The sequence below is a fragment of the Pagrus major genome, chromosome 17, assembly GCF_040436345.1.
Source record: "Pagrus major chromosome 17, Pma_NU_1.0".
NCBI classification, from domain to species: domain Eukaryota; kingdom Metazoa; phylum Chordata; class Actinopteri; order Spariformes; family Sparidae; genus Pagrus; species Pagrus major.
In genome coordinates, this window is record NC_133231.1 from 16,216,142 (window position 1) to 16,237,312 (window position 21,171).

General features: G+C 42.4%; 1 protein-coding gene across 1 annotated transcript in view; it reads right to left on the reverse strand.

Annotated features, from left to right (window-relative positions):
* Nucleotides 1–21,171, reverse strand: part of kif13a (kinesin family member 13A) — a 42,310-nt gene that overhangs the window by 20,291 nt on the left and 848 nt on the right. The window contains exons 3-10 of the mRNA XM_073485503.1: nt 9,152–9,164; nt 6,678–6,738; nt 4,914–5,006; nt 3,795–3,975; nt 1,324–1,411; nt 660–794; nt 435–547; nt 205–316 (exon numbers count right to left, since the gene is read on the reverse strand). Coding sequence (XP_073341604.1) covers nt 205–316; nt 435–547; nt 660–794; nt 1,324–1,411; nt 3,795–3,975; nt 4,914–5,006; nt 6,678–6,738; nt 9,152–9,164 — 796 coding nt within the window. The remainder of the gene's footprint in view (nt 1–204; nt 317–434; nt 548–659; nt 795–1,323; nt 1,412–3,794; nt 3,976–4,913; nt 5,007–6,677; nt 6,739–9,151; nt 9,165–21,171) is intronic.

A 21,171-nucleotide genomic window follows, 5' to 3' on the forward strand; every position in this document is an offset into this window, starting at 1 on the left:
CTTCTGCATCTTTCAGTAGTTGTTTTGTGTCTCTTTGTAGTTATTTTGCTCCGTTTTGTTGTCATTTTAGAGCCTCTCTATCATGGTTTTGTGTCTCCTTGTGTTCAGTATGTGTCTCTAAGTAGTCGGGTTCTGTCTCTGAGTGAAGCCCAAGGAGGGGCCCTGGGCAGACTGTAACAAATATGTGTAGTATGTGTATCATACCTTCAGTAACCAGGTGAGGACCGAGTCTCTGTATGGCACAAACTTGGCCTTCCCCTTTCCTGCAGACTGATCAGCCAGGGCAGAAATCACACAACCTAATGTGGTAAGAGACCTACAAACACACACATACACACACGAAAATCCATCAGAGCCATATCAGTGTTAACCTGTCAGATGATTAACTGGACTTCAAACATCGGCATGCCTCTCATATTGAAACAAATCCCCACTTGTTAATATTGCTGCCCTCTTTGAGCCTCTCTCCAGCAGCTCCGGTCTTGGACACTCGCTCACTTCCTGCCAGGTCAACCAGACTCAGCTTGCTCACTTTCTCCCCCGAATTCTGTTTACGACATCACAACATGAACAAACAGTCAGCCGGACAAATTCATTTACTGTACACACACAAATGAGATCACTTGGACTTCATTTTGAAAGTGGCTGAAAAGACTGACCCCGGACTGAAGATCATAAAGTGTTTGTGTAACAATGATACTGAAGACGGCATGTGATCGACTGCTCTCCTCGTTCATGTTGGTGGCTGCAACTGTGCGAGATTTGTTCCCCTCTGACATTAACACCTCAATGTCCTAAACAGACAGAGAAAGAGGAAAAAAGACACAAACTGAGTACATTTCATTGGATTTAGACAAATCTTGAATATGAATCATTATGACAACAATAAAGTCAGACGGTATTTACATAATGGCTGTGTGCCATGTGATTTAGCTGGGTCAAAGCCGGCAGCAGGCCAAGCTTGAGGGCAATGCACTGGACTAATATCAGGCAGAGCAGAGCACAGAGGAACAGGGTGGAGATGTCTAAACTTAATTAAGGAAGGCCCTGCCAAGGCTTGGCATACAAACTACATGAAATCCCATGACTGCATCCCCACATGAGGAGTATGCGTCATTAGAGTTTCAGCACTTGGGAGGATTTGAAACTAAATGCTTATTCCAAATGTAAATCAGCTGCTTCACAACAGTCGATATGATATAAAGGCATTTCTGCTGCGTGCTATAAATCATGTCTGTGCTTGTGTGAAATATGAGGCCTTTGGTCAGTGATACAGGGTGGATTCAGCTTCACGGTGTAATGACAGAAGGGTAAAAAACACACCTCAAAGTTGGTCACAGCCAGCTGAGACAGACCATCCACGTATGGACCCAGGACTTTGTGTTCCCGAACTTTCAGGGACTGTCGGCTCCTTCAAAAACAGAGAAAGCAATGAAATGAGTGCAAGAAACAGAAGAAAAACATAAAGGAATATTCCTCTGTTTGAAGCCCTTTTCATGCGACACTTCTTAGCACTTAGCTAAAAGCTAAAAGCATTTCCTCTGACCTCTAGTGCATGATCAGGATGAATGAAAACATAACTGAATGCTTCAGGGTTTTGAGAAGACTCATTTATCCTCCACTTGGAACATTAAATCAAATTAATTATCGGGGAAATCAGGAACAGCCTGTTGTTGGTCTTTGATAACAAACCTATTTCAGAGTAACTTCAATCCCTCATAAAAAATCTCATTTTAAAAAGCTGCATTTGTTTTTCTTACCATACTGTACTACTTGTGGAAATGACTGGAATGAAATGAAGTCTTCATGAACATGCACTACAACTGCAATAAAACGTTAACAGGAGTTTGATGCCAAGTCCTCACATGGAAAGTAAACATTCTCGTAAAAAGTTTCAGAATTTCTTAGAGGACAAGTCCGCCCCTCAGATCTTATTTAACAGACCAACGCAAACTTTCTGACGTCTCCAGCCTTCCTGTGGCTTTCAGTCTCATGTCCACTGGTTCCTACAGAACATGGTCATTTTTAACAACATGCCCAAATACTTTTATTTGCAATTTCATTGAAAAAAAAAAGTACTGTAGATTTAAACAAGCATTACTAGGGAGACTATGAGACTATATATCCTCTAAGTTTTTGGAAATCGTTATATCGTGGTATGGTATGTTGTTTTCTCCCAGTTTTAAAAGCTGCATTGAGGTAAAGTGATGTCATTTTCTGAACCTACCAGACTTTTCTAATTGTTCTCATACTTGTCTTTACACTCTGAGTCATTCTATCCACATTACTGATGATGTTCGATGTTGTCGGCCCGTCCCAGCATTAATGAAGTTCTTTTGAGGAGATTTCAAAATATTGAGGTGTTTATCGTGTATCGCAACAACAATGGAGGTGTATGAGACAGAGGGATAAACTATATTGTGATGGTATTTGGACTTTTGTAATTGGTGCTGCATGACCATGAAAAACAGAGAAAAAGACGAGCTTTTTCCTGAAAAAGTAGAAAACATGCAACAACCAGAATGCCAATAAATGCTCCAGCTGGTTTATGCTGATTGGGCAGTGCTTTTGGCACCTCACAGCTAAACATTGCACTAAAATACGTGTCTGAAAACATTTGAGGTAAGAAATAGGTAAGACAGTAGCAGCATTTTGGTTCGTAGTTTATCAGCACTGCCTCCTCTTGACAGTGTGATTGGAGTCATTCCAGCTTCGATACTTCTACATTTTTTACTTATATATAAAAGATGCAGACGTACACTGTGTAGCTAGAACAACAGCCCCAGAGCCAGCTGAAGTCCACCAGATGACTGCAGCCTTTTGCCTGCAAATGAGCAGGGAGCTCTGGGTGCAGGCACTGTTCATTTGCATACTACCCACATTGTATTAATACATCCGGCTGAAAATCGGCAAAGCTGTTTCACTAGATGGTGCAGGTGGGTACACTAAAGCTCATCTACACCTGGCTCTCTGCCAGATGTTTAAGAGAAATCATATAGATCAGTAATACTCAGTGAACCTCTCTCCCTGGCTACAGAACGACTGAGGTTGGCAGAAACCAGGTTCCCTGCTTCCACTCTAGTCATCAACCACCCACTGCAGCACACAAGAGGATACAACCCACTACCAACTCAGCGTGACAGAGATCCTATTTACACTTGATTCTATACTAGAGCCAATGTTTAATCCTACAAATCACTGAGGAAGATGGACAGGAAAGATCAAGAGAGTGTGAGAATTGTTATATAAGCAAGGGGAAGTTGCCATCGAAACGGCTCTGGCTGCATCTTCAGACATCTGCAGCACACAGAGCGCTCCACTGTAGTCCCTCTGTGGGGCTCAGCTCACAGGCCGCTCGGACCGCTCTCCTGCTCCCAGCTACACTAACAGATGTCCCTGAAACACACTCTTCCACAGTCCGCTCTTCCCTGCAGTCTGTCTGCCAACCCACATCAGACCACGGAGGCAAAGAATGCAGCAGTGTCAGAGGACGGCGCTGGCCGCTGCTCTGCAGGAAATGACTGGGTTGAGCTTCCTACTCACATTCTGTCGCCGCCATTCGTCCGCCATTCGGGGCTACTAGACACAACAGAGCTATAAACAGAGATGCTAACTAACACAGAGTGGGAGCTGACGGAGAGGTCACTGCTCGTGCTGGAGCTGGAGTGAATCAAGACACCACAGTTTGTGCAACCAGCTGTGTGTGTCACGCCCCAGGCCAAAAGCATTACCAAATCATTAGCTCATTATGTTCACATATGCTTATTCTGGAGAAGACCACACATGAGACTCACCCTTTGGGATCGAGTAGGTCACGGACCTTCTCGTTGTAGATCTCCATGTAGGACACCTCCACCTTAAACGTGTGGGACTCGTTCTCTTCCTTGTGGACCCTCTCAAACAGCGAGCAGCAGAGTCGAGGGATTAAACCCGGCTGCTCCCCATTCCCCATCATGGAAAAGGACTTGCCTGAACCTGGATGGACATTGCAGAGTCACACATGAGCGTATCCCCTACAGAGAGAGGTCTATAAAAAGAAGAGACTGGGCCTTTACTATCAGGGCAACATCACTCTGGAGGAGACAAGGCGAGCCACATCTTTGTGCTCTTTTAAATCTATTTTGAAACCCTAACCCTTACAATGCACTTTTACTTGATTATTCCTTGCTTTGAATGTGGAATAATACATTCTATTGTTGTATTTTTAAATATCTTATTGATAATTCATTTTCACTTATTTTTACATTTACATTCTTATTTATAATGCTTTTATTTTATTGGATTATGTTATTTTGCTGTTGTGAAGTACTATGTTTGAAAGGTACTAGACAAATAAAATTAATTTCTGATATCAGAAATGATTTCACTAAACTGCAGAAAAATGGTCATCCTGATCATATTATAACAAATTCTCTACATGTTGTAACAGTGGAAAAAGTCTACAGCCATGCTAGCTGCTAGCTGTGAGCAGCTAGCATGGCTATGGACCAAAATTGTGGATGACTGACCGACTAACCATTTTCCATCCCCTCAAAATACTTCTTAGTCTAATACTGCTTGAAATTCAACCTAAATACCATTTATCTCTGGTTCCCATCATAACTAACTTTTTTTCTCATACATCAGGTGACTGGACACTGAAATATTCGTACCCCTGTCTTCGAACTTTTCAATAGGTGTGTCTCTTTACAAAGCGTTTTCCTCTTCGGCAGGAAGTGGGATAAAGGAACTAATTTGATTCATGGAGAGGAAGGATATGAGTAAAGTGATTCACCAGTGTGATCAGAAATACAAGTCTTCCTGTTCTTTAAAGTTTCTATGGACACAACTGGAGACAACTCGACCTGCGAATATACTTAAAGACTTAACACAGTAAAAAAACAAATGTAGATTTCATCTGGATTTTCAGTTACCTGTTTGTCCATAGGCAAATATGCAGGCATTATATCCCTGGAATGCATTTTCAAGTATTCCCTCTCCAAGGCACTTGAACACCACCTCTTGACCTTTTAGACAAAGAATCAGTCACCATGGAGATTATGTAAACAGATAAAACATTCAGTTACATAAGTACTCTTAGCTGTCTGGTCTGTATTCTTGAAATTAATTCAGAGAAACGTATCGAGAAGGGCCACTAAACAAGTAACAGTGAACACTACGATTCATGAAAGGTGACAGATTCCTGTCTGGCCGGGTGGAAAATGTTGGGCTGTGTAGAGAAATCTCTTGTGTTGCTCACAGTCGTGCTCCAGCTGAATGGGACAGCTGTTTAATGAGCTAAATAAAGCCTTGGCCCGGGCCCTTGAGGCAGCCCCTTCACTGAACAGATTGCCCTGTCGGTTCAGCACAAAGCAGATGTAAGCACGACATTTCCAACGAGGAAAATATCTACGTTGATTATTATGTTAATCTTCCTCGGACATAGAATCCTGTTCTATAGATGTTACAAAAACTGTAGCTGTAACCTTTTCAGGGCAGCGCTCATTAGAGAGATAATAGAAGAAGAGAATGGTAGCTGAAGAAATTGAATGCACCATGTAGGCGGGCACATAATAAACAAAACACTGGTGGATGATTATATCAGTACAGCGTGATGCAAATACAACTGTCCAGTATTTATTACACAGTTATTGTGATGGCTAAGTACTGATTACAATATATATTACGCAAAACTAGGACCGCAATTTACAATTATCTTAATATTGATTATTCTGCTGATTATTTTAAGTTTTATCAATTTATGGTCCCTACAGTCCAAAACCCAAAGACTCTTCATTCACTTTACTTCACGAAAAGCAGCCAGTACTTACATTTAAGAAGCTGGAACAAGCAAATGTTTGACATTTTTGCTTAAAGAAATGACTGAAAGATAACTTGATGATCAAAATAGTTGGTCTTTCAATTGACTAATCGATTAAAGGAGACCTAATATGCTTTATATTTTTTTTCCTTCCCTTCAGTGTTTTATATAGGATCTTGTGCATGTAAAAGATCCTGAAAGTTAAAAGGTCAACGTCCACACCAACAGAAGCTCCTCTCTCCCAAAGAAAACACTGCTCCTGAGACGCCTCGTCAGTAGTCCCGCCTTTAATTCTGTGAGTTTGTGACATCACACTATAATAATTCATGCCTAGCAGCTTGTTTGGCACGTAAGAATTAATTTAGCACAGCTGCTCTGTTGTTGTTAGTGGTGCTGGGTCAGGTGTGTGTGAGCTGACCAATCAGAGCAGACTGTGTATTCAGGAGGGGGGCCTTAAAGAAACAGGAGCAAAACAGAGCGTTTCAGACGGAGGGAGAATACAGAGATGCAGCACTGGACAGTATGGGAAAGCTGATGTGTTTTTGATTATTAAAGCATGTCAACTTATTCTAGTAGTAACCCCAAAGTGAAATTATTAACCTGAAAGTGAGCATAATATGTTTCATTTTAATATACCGATTGTTGCAGCTCTTGTATTGTTTTGAGACAATCTAAAGACTAAATGGATTCACTTGCAATGCAAATGACCAAACACACAAACCATGCTTTGCTTTGCATGATGCACAATCAGTTTTCTATCAAGTAGGGAGTTCCCCTGCATTACTGCTGCACAGAGCTCAGCAGGTCTTTACATGGGACATGATTTGACTTCTTTAGCGATGAGTAAAGGATCAGTTTCACAGCACTCATGACTCACCGGCATATTTGGGAACGTTGGACTCATCCATGGACCAGAAACAGTGGTCAAAAGCGAACACCTGCAGAGGAGACAGCATAGGGAGTGTAAACACAAGAGTTCTCACACCTGTCAGAGCACGTACAGCAAAACACAACCTGATCTTTCTTAGCAGTGGTTCTTCTGTAGTACAAAAACAGGCTTATTGTGCTGTACTGTAGCATGCCACCCTGCAGTAAATCAGCAGGACTGAGCCTGTCCGAGTGAGTAAGATGAAGTCTAACTGAGCATTGTTCGAGGTAATGCTCGTTAAGACCGCGCCGTGACTGTCTGCACAAATCCACTGTTAGCTGATGCGTGTTTTTGTCATAGCGGCTGGAGTTAAATTAATTCATAAATCAGGGTCAGCGCTCCCCACAAGAAATTCCAGCACCCGGTGACCCTTGTCTCCAAGGAAACGGGGCCGTAGCGCAGGCTGGCTCTCAGCCCTCAGCGCCGGGTCTCACAACGCAGACTTCAGCAGCAGCAGCAGAGACCCCTTGTGTCCCCCGGGCACCTGCATAAGCTGTAGATGGACAACACACAGAGAGGATGCTCTCTGGGGAGACAGACCAGCTCCTGTTACTGTATACGCTGCAAATCAGCTCGGAAACCCATGTATCTAATGGTCCCCTTCAAATTATCCTTTACAGAAGTTACAGTGTTATATAAATATGTGTTATATATATATTTTGCATTTTATTGTATTGTCTGACTTTTCTGGTTAAAAAACAGTTTGGGAGTGTAATTCTTTTTACACCACTGTTGTACCAATGTGATTAACAGTGGCTCTGACCTGGATAATATTATGGCAAAAATATTTTTTTCTTCACTCTGATGTCCTCTCAGAGATCAATGAAGTCCTGACAGCCATCTTTAAAGATAGTGGTTCCTGAAAACCTCCTCGTCCCAGCAGCCCAAAGCTCCTGTTCTCCAAATTAAGCTCATATGTGTAGCTGTACAGCTAACTGAGCTAATTAGTTTTCAACCAAGACGTTTCATGTGCCGGTTCAGAGCCACGTTTTTTGCAGTTCGACAGCCACAGAACCAACCAGTAGAACAGGGGCTGGGGACAGGGTTAGGACCAGTCATGTTTGGATGCCAATGTAGGCATGCAAAGCCAGGAACAGCACAGTGACTGAATGATGTGACCCTACGGTGGCTCTCATCCCCATTGAAAAGCAAACTGGTTCTTTAAAGGTTCACCAACTTAAGTATTTAATACCAATAGTTTTACTTGTAATTGAGTAATATTTCAATAATGTAACTGTACTCCTACTTATATGTTATATTCTTATCTTAGCTCAGACACTTTTTCAAGATTGCAATGTCATCCTGCAGTGGAAGCACAACATTGCTGCACATTACAACTCCTGGCATTCAGTGCAGTCCTGCTGCTCTGCCAAAGCACTTTCCCTTGCACAAAATACCCCAAATAATTGAGCTCCCTTCTAATCATAATAAGGGCTATTGGCCAGGGAGCCACTGGTTGCACAGTCAGCATGGGAAGCACTGAGATCACTCGATGCTTTGAAAGCAAGACCTCCTCTTGTGACTTCACACAAGTGAGTGGGTGCCATTCAAAGGAACAAAAGTGCCATCATTCTCAATTAGGGCTGGTTTGGTAACTAGGGCTTCATTCTCCTCTGGTCCGTCTCCGTCCAGCCTGAGGGTGTGACTGCGCAGCAAATTGTTCTTGATTGGACAATTACTATTAATCAGCAGTACAAATAATGATGAAGCTGAGAAGCACAATGTCCTTTTTGTCATTTCTCGGATGAAAACTGGTCGAACGTGCTCGGACTGCAACCTGCCTTGGGAGAGAGGGAGAGGGAATTTGAGTGCCACTATAACTTTAGCAGACAGCCACGTGCTCGTCTAGCTGACGGGTATTACAGGGGTAAATCAGGTTCATGGGCCCCAGAGACCACGCACGCCTGTGGCCCACGTTAACACTCTCCCCGGTCCCGTCAGCGGCCTGAGTGCACTGAGCACAAAGCCCAGTCCCTGGTGTGTGAAACATCTCTGAGCTAGTCACCAGCGTGTTGTCAAGGGGGGAAGTGGGGGTGCACTCCAACAATGCAGCTTTGAATGCGCACACACACTGCCCCAGTGTCCGCGCTCATCCCTCTCTCATTGTAGAGCCTTTGTGGGTGTTCACGAGATCTTAGAGCGCTGACACATTCACACGGACATCTATCCGGCTCCTGCTGACCAACCAAACTAGTAAAACACTCTCAATCATGTCCCTAGAAACAACGCCACAACAGTAGATCGACCCATGCAGGATGGCTGTCAGACCCTCGGGGGAATGGTGTTGCCTGTGCAGCATCCTGCTTCTGTGATACCAGGACAGTCAGCGAGAAGTCACTACAGATGGCTACTTGCACCGAAAATAACATTTTCAGCTTACACTGCACGTCAGCTCAGTTTTTTGTAGTATGAAACGTACATACCTTAGGTTGTTTCCTGTTGAATTTGTAGGGGCAATCCATCATAAACAGAAGAAACCCACGGGGAGACAGAGAGAGAAGAAATAACATGGTTAGCATTGATGCATTTTAACAGTCAGAACATGTTCACACTCAGTGAGACGCAGCTGCACCGCTCACAGTAGGAAACTGCCCATTGTCTGCATTGACACAAACAGCTTTTATCATTGAAACCAAAACAACTTGATATTTCTATGAAACCTCAGACCCCCTTTCTAACTTTGTACATTTCCCAAATTCCTGGTTTGACTTCTTCATTCACTCCTTCCCTCATTCATTCACTCATTCATTCACTCATTCATTCGCTTCCACACAGTGGCATTTCCTGGTGGTAGGTGCTGCCGCTGCTGCTGCTGTGATTGGGTTCATAATTGGGCCAGTGGAGCGTGAGGAAGGGAAGAGATTTAGGATTCAATGTCCCACTGACTCTGTTGAGTAAATAGCTCTTATGCCTGTGGACTTAACAGAGAGGCCAGGTTGGGGAAGCCGCACTCTGCATTCACAGCTGCCGGAACTGAGGACAAAAGGGTAATATATATGGCACTAAGTTATGTAGGATTATTCTCTAAACAGGAGAGGGGATTCCCCAAAGCTGAAAAACTGTAACATTAAAGTCAGACACAAAAGTGCCAAGCAAATGTGACAGCTATTATAATATACGGCACATGCATGTTGCAGTATGATGCCGCAGCATATACAGCAGCCCAGTGCTTCTGCATCTGCCACAGTCCCGTCCTTCAACAGTCAGCAGATCCCTCCTGCAAGGAGCCTCCTGGCACAGAGTCAGAGGTGGGCATCACCTTCACACAGTCACTAATGCCGGGCAGGCTGCTTTAGGAGGACTGAAACACTGCACCAAAGTGTCTCACACCAACTGAGCTGAGTCACCAACAACAGCACGCCTGGAGAAGTGCTTGACAATATCTGCAGGAATACTTGTCTGCACTTATATTTTCATGTCAAGTATGAAAAATGAGAAAGGAAAGTGAGCTTCAAAGGAATTATGGTCGAAAAGTACTTTTTGGCATAAGGTTTATACTGACTGATTATAATCGGGACAAATATTACTTTTAATTGGGACAAACTTGTGTAGCTTGCTGAAAAACAATTACAAAGGAATGGTTTAAGCCAGACACCCCATCTTTAGAGGACATCATTTATGTAATCACTGTAATGGAAAGAATCATCTTCTCCATGAAATTTGGGAGAAGTCGAAATGCATATTTCCCCAAAACGCCCTTCTTTTCTTAATTTATCTCAAACACCCTCTGTTCTTTGTTTGTACTCCATAATTATACTGTAAAATGTCAAAAAGATGGATCACTCTAAAAAAAGGTATCTAAGTAAAGATGACTGTGTGAACTGCTGCTATTATGTGATTTCGAGTAAAGGAAAAAATGTCCAAGAAAAGTGTGAATTATGAAGCGATTTCCTCTGAGGACTAAACCCAGCCATAACTGTGCTCCAGCTCATTATAGTCAGGGACAGAAAAGACAGTGAGTGGGTAGGCGAGTAAAAAGGAAGAGGGCCTCGTTTGGGTTCATACCCTGAATCTGAATCTGGGCCACTGTGACTCGGTCTTAATCAGAGCAGACAAAGACTGCAGCAGGGCCCCGTCCTCTAGTCGGGGCCCTCTACGCTGCAGAACACAGAGGGGATGTCCATGAAGAGCTGTGAGATACGTGTCAGCTTTAGACAGCAGTGAGCACATGCATCGTGATTCTCTTGATTCAGAAAAGTCAATAACCTGATATTTAAAACCCAATTATGATGGCTTGTATTTAAGTTTTAGTGATGATGGCTAAGCCTGAGCATAGATAACGGAAGTAAAATTATCTGTTTATTTTAATTATGGATCCAAACAAATCTGATTCTTTTCACATCAGTATTGCGGGAAAGTGGAGGTGTCGGAGATGAACAAAACACGTGAGAGAGTTATGATAACAAATGGACCGACAGCAGCTACAGCCTCGAGGAGAGCTGGACAGAGACAGAGAACAGATGTAACCCTCTGGAGAACAAAGGGACAACAGAGGCAAGACCGGAAAGAGAGACACACACATTAAATGTGGAGACAAAAGCCGTGCAGTTATGGAATGCATGCAGTCTGGACTCTGTAGCTGCTGCAGCGGTTTGGAGGCTCACACTCATTATGTCATATACTGTGTGTACATTGTATGCTGAACAAGACAATGGGGGGAACTGTTTCCAACTGGCTATATTTAGGATTTCAGAGAGCTGCAATTTCCTCACATGGTCTCATAAGGAATTCATTTCATTCCCGAAATTGACTTCTTATTATACTATATGGTGGGTTTATCCATCTGCCCCATCCTCAGAAACTGCCTTATCTATATTCATTTAATTCAATAACGTGTAATGTAGCTTTGGCAATACAAAATAATTAAAAAATTTTAATTTGACAAATCATTTCCCACCTCTACACAGCATTATAGTGCCTTTCCTCACCTCCTCCCCCTCATACAATGTTAAGACCTCCCCCCCAATAAGTTAAAGTACATTAGGCCCCAGTTCTCCCACTCTGCTTTAGACATAATCCCTTTAATCTGCACAGAAATCTGTGTCCTTCTTAGCAATTTTGTACATTGCTTGTAGAGACCATGTAAGCTACGTCCTCTCTTTCAGTGAGTCCAACGGTTACATTTGGTGGTATAAAGCCTTCATTATTCACACTGATGTTATAGCATTTATCATTGGTCGATATTATAAAAAATCCGAGTTTTTAAAGGTATTATGGTTTAAGATAACTGAGATTGAAAGACTTTTAATGAACAAAAGCATTTTATTTCAGTTCTATCAATATGATGACTATGCTCAATGCAGTTGGTGTTGCATGCGAATAAAAAAAATCAGCTCTGACTAAGTTTTCTATAAAATGTCACAAAATAGAGAAAAATGGGCATTTTAATTTCCAAGAGGATGTTCTCAAACTGCTTGTTTTGTCTGAGCAGCTCTCTAAAACCCAAAGAGAGTTATTACTATCATGTGGAAGAAAAAAAAACTGAAAAAAACACAGTTAAAAAGCTGGAACCACAGTAAACTCGGGAGTTTTGACTTGAAAACAGCTGCAATGCAATAAACAATGATTACACATGATTAATTAGGTCGTGATTACAATATCTTCATTCTCGTCACTCCAGTTAAGAAAGGCTGCCGGTGCCAGCTCGGTCACAAACGCTGTACAGTGCAGCTCCAGATGATTCACGCATGAAGCCCACAGGCTGTTTGCTTAATAATCAGCATGCATGTCAAGTCATGGCTTGAGGGCTTATTAATGGCTGTGTTGTGGTTAAAAACAAGGGTATGACACAAATGGATGGCACAGAAGTGCCAGATAGCATCAGATTCCTCCCTCCTCAGAGGCAGATGCAGGCGGACGCTGCAGACTCGTTGGGGGGCTGGTTCTGCAGGCCTTAATGTGTGTGTCATCAAGGGCACGCTCTGGCTCCCACGCCTCCAGCTACCTGATGCCAAGGCACCCATGAATGATTTCAACTTGGCCGAGGGTGGAAATTGGCCTCTCACACTACTATGATTTTCGCCCTCTGTGCTGATCCTGTGTCATGGCAGGCAGATTAGAGGAGCACATTTGGATCTTCTATATAAAATCCTTATTTCTGATCACTTTTAGTAAGAAGTATCTCCTCAGATTATCATAGTTGAGGGTCAGATTCCTTCAGACCACACATGACTGGTGGCATCTTTCCGTGCCAGACCCCTGTGTGCTGGTGCCCAAAAGGAAGGTATGGCAAGTGGGAGAGCAGCAGTGGAATCCCCCCTGCGGTTACGGAGCCGGATTAAGGCCACTGGGTTATTATGCCACCGAAAACTGCGCTCTTCTAGCCCAGTAGGCAACACACCAGATTAAGGATCATCCACCCACTGAAGCATCTATCAACCCTTAAAAAAAAAGGACACTCACAGAAGTATCAGACAAACAGATTATTACATTTTTTATGTATTACTGGTTCAAGTTAGCCACCAAAGATGATGTAAGTGCTCTTATACCCTGAAATCAGAGTCTGACAGCCCCGAAAATGAGTTTCAAATCAAAATGAAAAGACATACTTCCAAATTTAGAAGCGCACATGCCACAGCTCCCCATTTTCCAAAGTATGACGGATATGACAGTCTCATCAGGCTTTGCAAGAGTTTCTGATGATATAATCCTGCTGCTCAAATGCAATATGTACATCACTTGGATGAGGTTGACCCCCCATTGAGATGACACTCACAGTGTCCATCAGCCCTGTGCACACACACTTACAAATGTTTTTTCCTGGCACATTGCCCATAGATTCAAATTCCTCTTCTTCATATGTCAGCGAAAATATGCCTCCCCCACCCTTTAACCTCAATTTAACTGCACATATGACTCTTACCCGTGTTTGGCTGTAGACATGCTGCAGACAATTACAATTCAACAAGCTCCAGAGCCAAACACAACGTTCATGGCCCTGTGTGTATGTGTCTATGTGTCTATGTGTGTACGTGTGTGTGTGAGAGAGAGAGTGTTGGGTTACAGCACACTGTGCTCTCACAGGCAGTAAGCTAACATTTCAGATGGTCTTCCAGTATGTTTAGAACTGAACACGCCGGTCCCCACCCACTCAAAGCAGAGGTCACCCTGCTGCACAGAGACAGACAGACAGGAGAGAGCAGGAAAATGCCAAGCAGAGTTGCAGCAGTAAAGAGGGGGGTGGCTCTCTTCTCTGACCAATAACACTCGAGATGACTCCAAGGAGGCATGCGGCCTAATGTTAGATTCTCCGGCCCGCTGTCACTTTTATTGGCACGAGTGAACTGAAAGTAAACGTGACAAGTGGTTGAAGTCCGAGGTTTACATACAGGACGTTCAAAAGTATTCAAAAAAACAGGTCTGAAGGAAGTTTGTCTTGCTGATGACAGAAACAGACCTGCAGGGATGATCCAAGCTACTGAGACAGCTGTGACTTCTGCCACACAAACAATTTGTTACATCATAGAGACATTACTGATTCCCATACCTGAACTTGCGTATCGGTGAAAGTACCAATACCACAGTGTAAAAATACTCTTAAAGTGTTAAAACAGCCACTGCTGACATATATTTTATAATGAATTACATATTAATACTAACACATCAATGTGTGTGCAGCATCTTACAGCTGTAGCTAGTGGAGGTGGAGCTAGTTTTAAGTACTTTATATACAGTTTGGTAGTTTAGCGCTGTGGTTCCAGCAGTCAGGCTCCTCCAAAGGGCTCACAAGATAAATCTGAGGGTTTATGAGATTCTGATACAAAAATCTGTTTTAACTTAACATCCTTCTTTTCAAATTTTCTTTTTGCATTTTTGCGAAATGTTGGATAATTTGAACAGTTATTTAAATGAAACCATGTGACGAATTAAGAGCAGCTCATAAACATCCGAAGCATGACAAGCAGAACCAGCTAGAAACTGCTTTTTTGAAAGTGGTCACAAGCCTGGGGAACCACTGCTATTCTTTCAATTCAATTATATCTGAAAAAAGTAAATAGTGACTACGCCCATCAGATTAATGTAGTGGATTAAACAGTTTAGTATGTCCCTGTATTGTAGTGAAGTCGATGTATCAAGTAGAATACTAAATAAATACCCACATAAAGCACAAGTAGCTGGAAAGTGTAATTAAGTAGAGTAATTAAGTAAATGTACTTAGTTAAATTCCATCACTGGTCTTGGCTGATTAAGTCTTCTTGAAAAAAGTTCATCTGTCATTGTTCTAAACCCTAAAATTAGCTTCCTATGAAAATATTCGGGGTGTCTGGGGGATATCTCTCATTAGGTCATCAACATAACTCCAACTTCTGTCGCTTAGCAACCGTGGTAAACATGGAGGCGAGACAACCGAGCAGCCTCATGAGTCAAAGTTCCAATATGAACGCCAAGCTCAGGATCTCAAAAACAGCCTTAATGAACAGCGCTGCCATCAGCAGCAGCACACATGATGCTCACACTGACTTCTGTGTGGAGTTTCCATAACAAATGTTAACAACAACACAACATATGATGCCAGCAGGGTCTAATTTAATCCTCCCTGGCATTTCTGACACCACAGTGACAAGCTGGGTCAGCAGGCTGTGGGCCACAGAGAGGGATCCTGACCGCATAAAGCCTTAAATCTGGTTAGTTTCAAAGGCAACAAACAAGCCAGAGAGAAGCGAAGTTCATCAATTCGTTCAATATGGCGAGGCTTCCTCCCCAGGGGGAATGAAGTGACACATTTACTACCAGGACACACCTCCTGTGACCCTGCCGCCTTGCTAAATGTCACTTATCTGCACACATGTGCCATGTGGCTCCTGAGGACAATAGACAACAAAAGCCGGAGTGAGCATGCTCATGACGTGCAAAACATATAAAAGTCATTTAATGTGAAGAGAAATATGCTGACTAGGTTGTTACATTAATTATGTGCTTGAACATAATGAGATCTAATGAGCGGAATATTTCTTTGCAAACAGAGACAAGCAAGAAACTTGTTTTTTAAGCTTTTGTTAATGCTGCCTGGCTCCACTTCCCCTGAACGAGACTGAAAGTGAGTCCACAATAAGCCTGTCCCACCATGAAATTAGATTCGTGTAAACACAACAAGTCGGCTTCAAAAACATCAAAAAGGCCTCGTCTGAGAGAATCATGCGAGGAGGAAAACCAGAATCATTATGGAAGAAATGTCTGAGAGAGGATTTTTACATAGGCTGCCCTCAGAATGAGAAGCCACATCTGAGATTAATGAGGCACAGGCTTGACACAGAGGGAGGACGCCATCTTTTCTCCATTCCGGATCAAGATGTAAACAATGTCCCACCCTCTAAACAAACAGGCACCGGTCCTAGAGGGAATGCAATCGTTTCATCAGCGGCACGCAACACTTTCTCCCAATGACACGCATGAACACAGCCTTAAAGAGAAAAGTTGGGCTGATAGCACGCAATTTAGGCCATCTAACTCTGAGAACAACATCTTACTGAATGGAAAGGTTGATTATCACAGGGCACACAGGGAGCAAAATGGAAAGACAAAGAGAACATTCCTGAGGGCAGCCATTGGACAAGGCAGCATTGTGATTCAGTAAAGGCTTGTTTTGGAAACCATGATGACACTTGGTCACGTGCGACTTGGGAGAAAGTGTGAATAACCTCCAAAACTTGAACATCGTTGGAGACTGACGTGTCTACTCGACACCTATTTGTGCCTTTGACAGCTTTGTATCATTCAGGCTAACAAACAAACAGACAGCATTAGAGCCTATCTGTAAAGGCTTAACAAAACACATGTTGACCACATTGTGTTTGTCACCAGGGACAGACTGTAGTGCAACCAAATTTAAAGGAATAGTTCAGAATACATATGTTATGTATGAGTTACATGAGAAGGCTCATACAACTCTCATATCTGTACGCTAAATATGAAGCTACAACCAGCAGGCGGATAGCCTAGCTCAGCACAAACACTGGAAAAATGGGGAAACGGCAAGCCTGGCTCTGTTCCAAGGTAACAAAGTTTGCCTACCAGTAACTGAGCAATTTATTAATTTTTTTTATCTTGATAAATTAAGTTAATCCGTACAAAGTCTAACAACAACGATTCTCAAGGGGTTGTGTGATGGACCCTTTGAGCTGAGTTAGCTCATGGATGTATTAAACTAGATACAGAACATGCGCACCAGCGGCCAAACCTGCTAACTTCTGCCGAGGTTGTGGTTTTAAAAAGCCACTCCTTTCACAATATAAGTCTACATGGAAAAAGTGTTTTTAGGTCAGTGTGCGTAATGTGACAACGTACAGTAATTACACAATTCACATTTTGGCCACTATCTCAAATTGGCTTCAAAGCTTCACTGGGGCTCGGGTTAGCTTAGTTGGGTTAGCTTTGCTCTCAGACTGTTGTCGTTTGTTTGCCCACAATAAAACCACAAATTATAGTTGTACACTTTGGTATTTGTACAGATTAAACATATTAATTATTTTTGTTACATTTGGACAGAGACTGGCTAGCTGTTTTTCTGTTTCCAATCTTTGTGCTAAGCTAAGCTAACCAGCCGCTAGCTGTAGCTTTAATACATTTACCATACAAACATGAGAGTGGCATCAATCTTCTCAAATGAGTAAGTGTATTTCCCAGAATTTAAGACCATTTCTTTTACAGATTAGCATTTTGAATAACTAAAATATTCATCAAGACAATTTCAAGATAAAGAAGCACAGAATGAGTAGCACCCTCCGAAAAGGATGACCTTTCAACTGTAGCCCCTCTTCACACAATATCCAAGTAAGCAAGATAACTGAGACAAGTGGAGATAAACTCAACTGAGCTGCTCTAACCATTAGTGATAAGGAGGAGATTAGAGCGGAAATTACAAGCTTAGTTACGGACGCTATCAGATAAAGACATCCTTTTACTGATCATCTGCAATGCTCGTCTGCAGAGCGACAGTGGCACCGAGGATAAGAACACTAAAGTTAAGAGACATCTTTAGTCAAATACCTACTTATTTAAAAAAAACTAAATGTTTTTAGTCAGCTACAATGAGAGGAACACAAAGACAGCAACTTTGTCCGACAGAAACTAGATTTCCATCTGTCTCTGTAAAAAAGTTAGCTGTGGTTAGCTTTTGGGTTTGACATAACTCTGTGTAGAGTGAAACATATAGAAAAAGGGGGGTTTACATAAAAAAGACTTTCAGAGACTCGATGGTCCTGTATTCAATTGTTGCACGTTGACGGACGTGCTGGGGCATGATAGATGTAATACGGCCCCATCTTGTCATGATGCTCCACCACTCATCCCCAGTGCAGACAGCAGCCTCAGGTATTTCCCTGCCTCTCCACCCCCACCTTCATTGTGTCTAAACCCTGAAGGAGAGCAGACTGGCGCGTGAAAACAAAACTGCTTTCCCAGATTCCCATTTCAAATATACCACTCGTGCCAACTCAACACAGGCAGATGAAAGATAAGACTTAGGAAACTTAACCTGTCGCCCTCAAGTCACAATCCGTGTTTCATTTGCCCACCACTGAGATTATTGTTCGTTTCTCATGGAAATAGGAGAGGGGGGCTGTGGGTCACGAGTGTTGCTATAATGCTCGGCGGTGCAAAGAGTGAGGCTTAGCGATCAAAGGAAATGCCTTATATTTCTTCCAATTCTTTAGGTGACCTGCATGTTTTTTTTTTCGTGGTGCTGTGTGGTCTCTGCACAACTTGATTAAAATACAGACACAATCTGGAAGGTTTTCAGCTCCAGGTCCACCCCACTAGAGACTTCATTTCATCAGACTGAAGTCATATTTATTATTTTTAGATATTGAGCAAAACTAGTTTAAGTCCAGTCCAAAATATGTCTTCTTTTCATTGTTTCGAAATCCACAGCCCAGGGAATAAACCAGAGTTCAATTTATCTCAGATGTGTCTACATGAAAATATCTATTATTGCTGTTTCCTTTCTGAGGCTGTGCCTGAGCGTTCCCATGAGAGAAAAAAGGTTCCCATGATCTCGGCCCTGCAGCCATATTTGGCATGCTAATACCCACTAAATCTGACACATTTCCAACACACAGGAACAGGTGTCCTCAAAACAAGGCAAAGTCTTAGCGAGCAGGGTATCCCCTTCTGCGGCTCCACAAGCAGCCCAGAGGAAAATTATATGGTTTAAGAAAACCATGGCAGCCTAAACACATAGACCCAAAACACACACACACACAGCACCAGCACTGAAATGTTAACAACTAATTATATGGCTGGACTACACTATAGAGAAGAAATGTGACATAATAAAACCAAACTGAATCAAAACTGCTCAAGGCTGTAGTCACTTTACAGCAACTTAAAGTCCCCCTGCAGTCAAACACGTGTTTCTCATCTTTGTCCTACAGTTGAATGTTTGAGCTTCGCTGTGTGAAATGAAGTATGTGCAGACTCTGACACGAGAAAGGCTGTTTTCACATTCATCTGCTGAAAGTTTAAATATCTCCGTGACCAATGAAAATCTGATTTTAAAAGGCGGGGCTACTAGTCTGATTTGTGACTCACAAACAGTACAGAGGCCAATCCTGGTCGAATATTCAGCATATACGAGTGTGATGTGGAAACTTGAAACCTCCTTTTAAGTAGACGTAACATTTTTTTTTTTTAAAGAGCTTGTAGAAAGCTTTAGAATAAAAGTATCTCTTTTCCTTAAAAACATTGTTATGATTGTGAATTGCTAATTTTACGATGTTTGTGGGGTTTATGTCTGTTTGTCAGCCAATAGTATAAATGAATGCAATGGAAGGTGGAGATATGAAGGTATTCATATCTGGAATTCTTGATAAGGGAGCAGGAAAAGGTGCCATTTTAAGGATTTTAATTTGGTTATTTTCCACAAAAAACCATGTCAGATACACATTAGATTATTTTTGTCTATGCCTTAATACATGTGTGAAGAATTACACTTGATGAAATAGCTCAAATTTTGAAACTAGGTTGAATAGACCTTGGATAAACTGCGTTACAGTGAATTTCAGCAGAAGTTGGAAACATTTAAATCATCATCCAGGAAAGGAATCTCTGTATGACTGATACCGACATGTACATCAGATAAGGAAACTTCCCCTGAATGAAAATGTGTTTGTGTCGTGGCAGCATGGCAACAGGTAGCTCCAAATACTTTATCACTGAACTAAGAAGATACTCCAGCTGTGGTCACCCTGAATCTCTGTACACTTACTGACACCCTCTGACCCCTCACCCAGCTTTTCCTTCTGTTGTTATGTGTCCTGCTCCACATATGTTAGCTTTGAGCGTGATTTGTTTAATTGCCTGGAACGACGCCATTGTGTGGCAATTTCTGTTCTGATAATTGCCTTAAATACAGGTTAATGTGCGGAGCCGGGCTGCTGCACGGGGGAGCCAGCTCATTACCATTTAATGCTGACTGTTGGTTACGTGGAACAGCAGAGAAAGTGTTGCACTTTAACAGGACTGGATGTGGGCCATGAGGAAAGCCTTGACTGTGCATTGTATTCACCTCACATGACTCAATTTCTCACACTGTAGACTTTTACTATAGCCAGAAGAGAGGTTTCCATTTTTAATAATCAGAAATAACATCATTAGAGTGGTATATCAAAAGAAAAAACAAATAGTCCTGCTTTTTTTTTTTCCTAAATGAGCATCTTTTTAGATTCATTTGCGCCTGTGGGTAATCAGGTCAGCAGTTTAATCATGTGTGACACCAACAGCAGAGGAGAGCGAACAACTCAAGCGCAAAAAGGGAAAAACATCTTCGACTGTGATGAGTGAAATACAGCATTTGTGAGGCATGATGTTTGAATGACTTCCCAAGCACACAGCCATCATTAGCCTACATGTTGTGTGGCTCCAGATGACTTGTCAGATCACAAGCCAGCAGAAACTGCAGCTTTTTTGTTTTTTTTTTCTGCTGACCTTCACTCTGCAGGCAGACTGCGAGAAGCACTAGAGGATGCGTTCGCTGTCCTTTGGTTGCGAAAGAAGGTGTAAAGTGTGCAACATCCTGCCGTTTCTAAGACACCGAAGTTAAATGCGTTCTGACTCTGAAGATTTACGGCGTTACCCCGAGGCCTGACATTCATCTGTTCTGTCTAACAGGCGTCTCAACCGCCTCTTTTGCCCTTCAACATCACATACGCAGGGGTAATACATCCTGTGTACATGTATCATTATGCTGTGGTGATTAGTATTGGAAAGTCCACATGAATTACATAACATAGTATCATGTTGCAAGCAGGTGGGTGACAGACATGATGTCCTCAGCAGCATTGCAGTGCAGCCTGATGCATTTATAATGTGAAGAAATAGTTTGGATTCAAAGGTAGAAGTGTGTCGTGGGAGTTTAACCCTCATCGCTGTCTGTCAGGCTCACGCTGCCTTATGTTCTGATGTGTTTTCTGACATCTGAGCTGGACATGTGATCCAGGATGCTAAC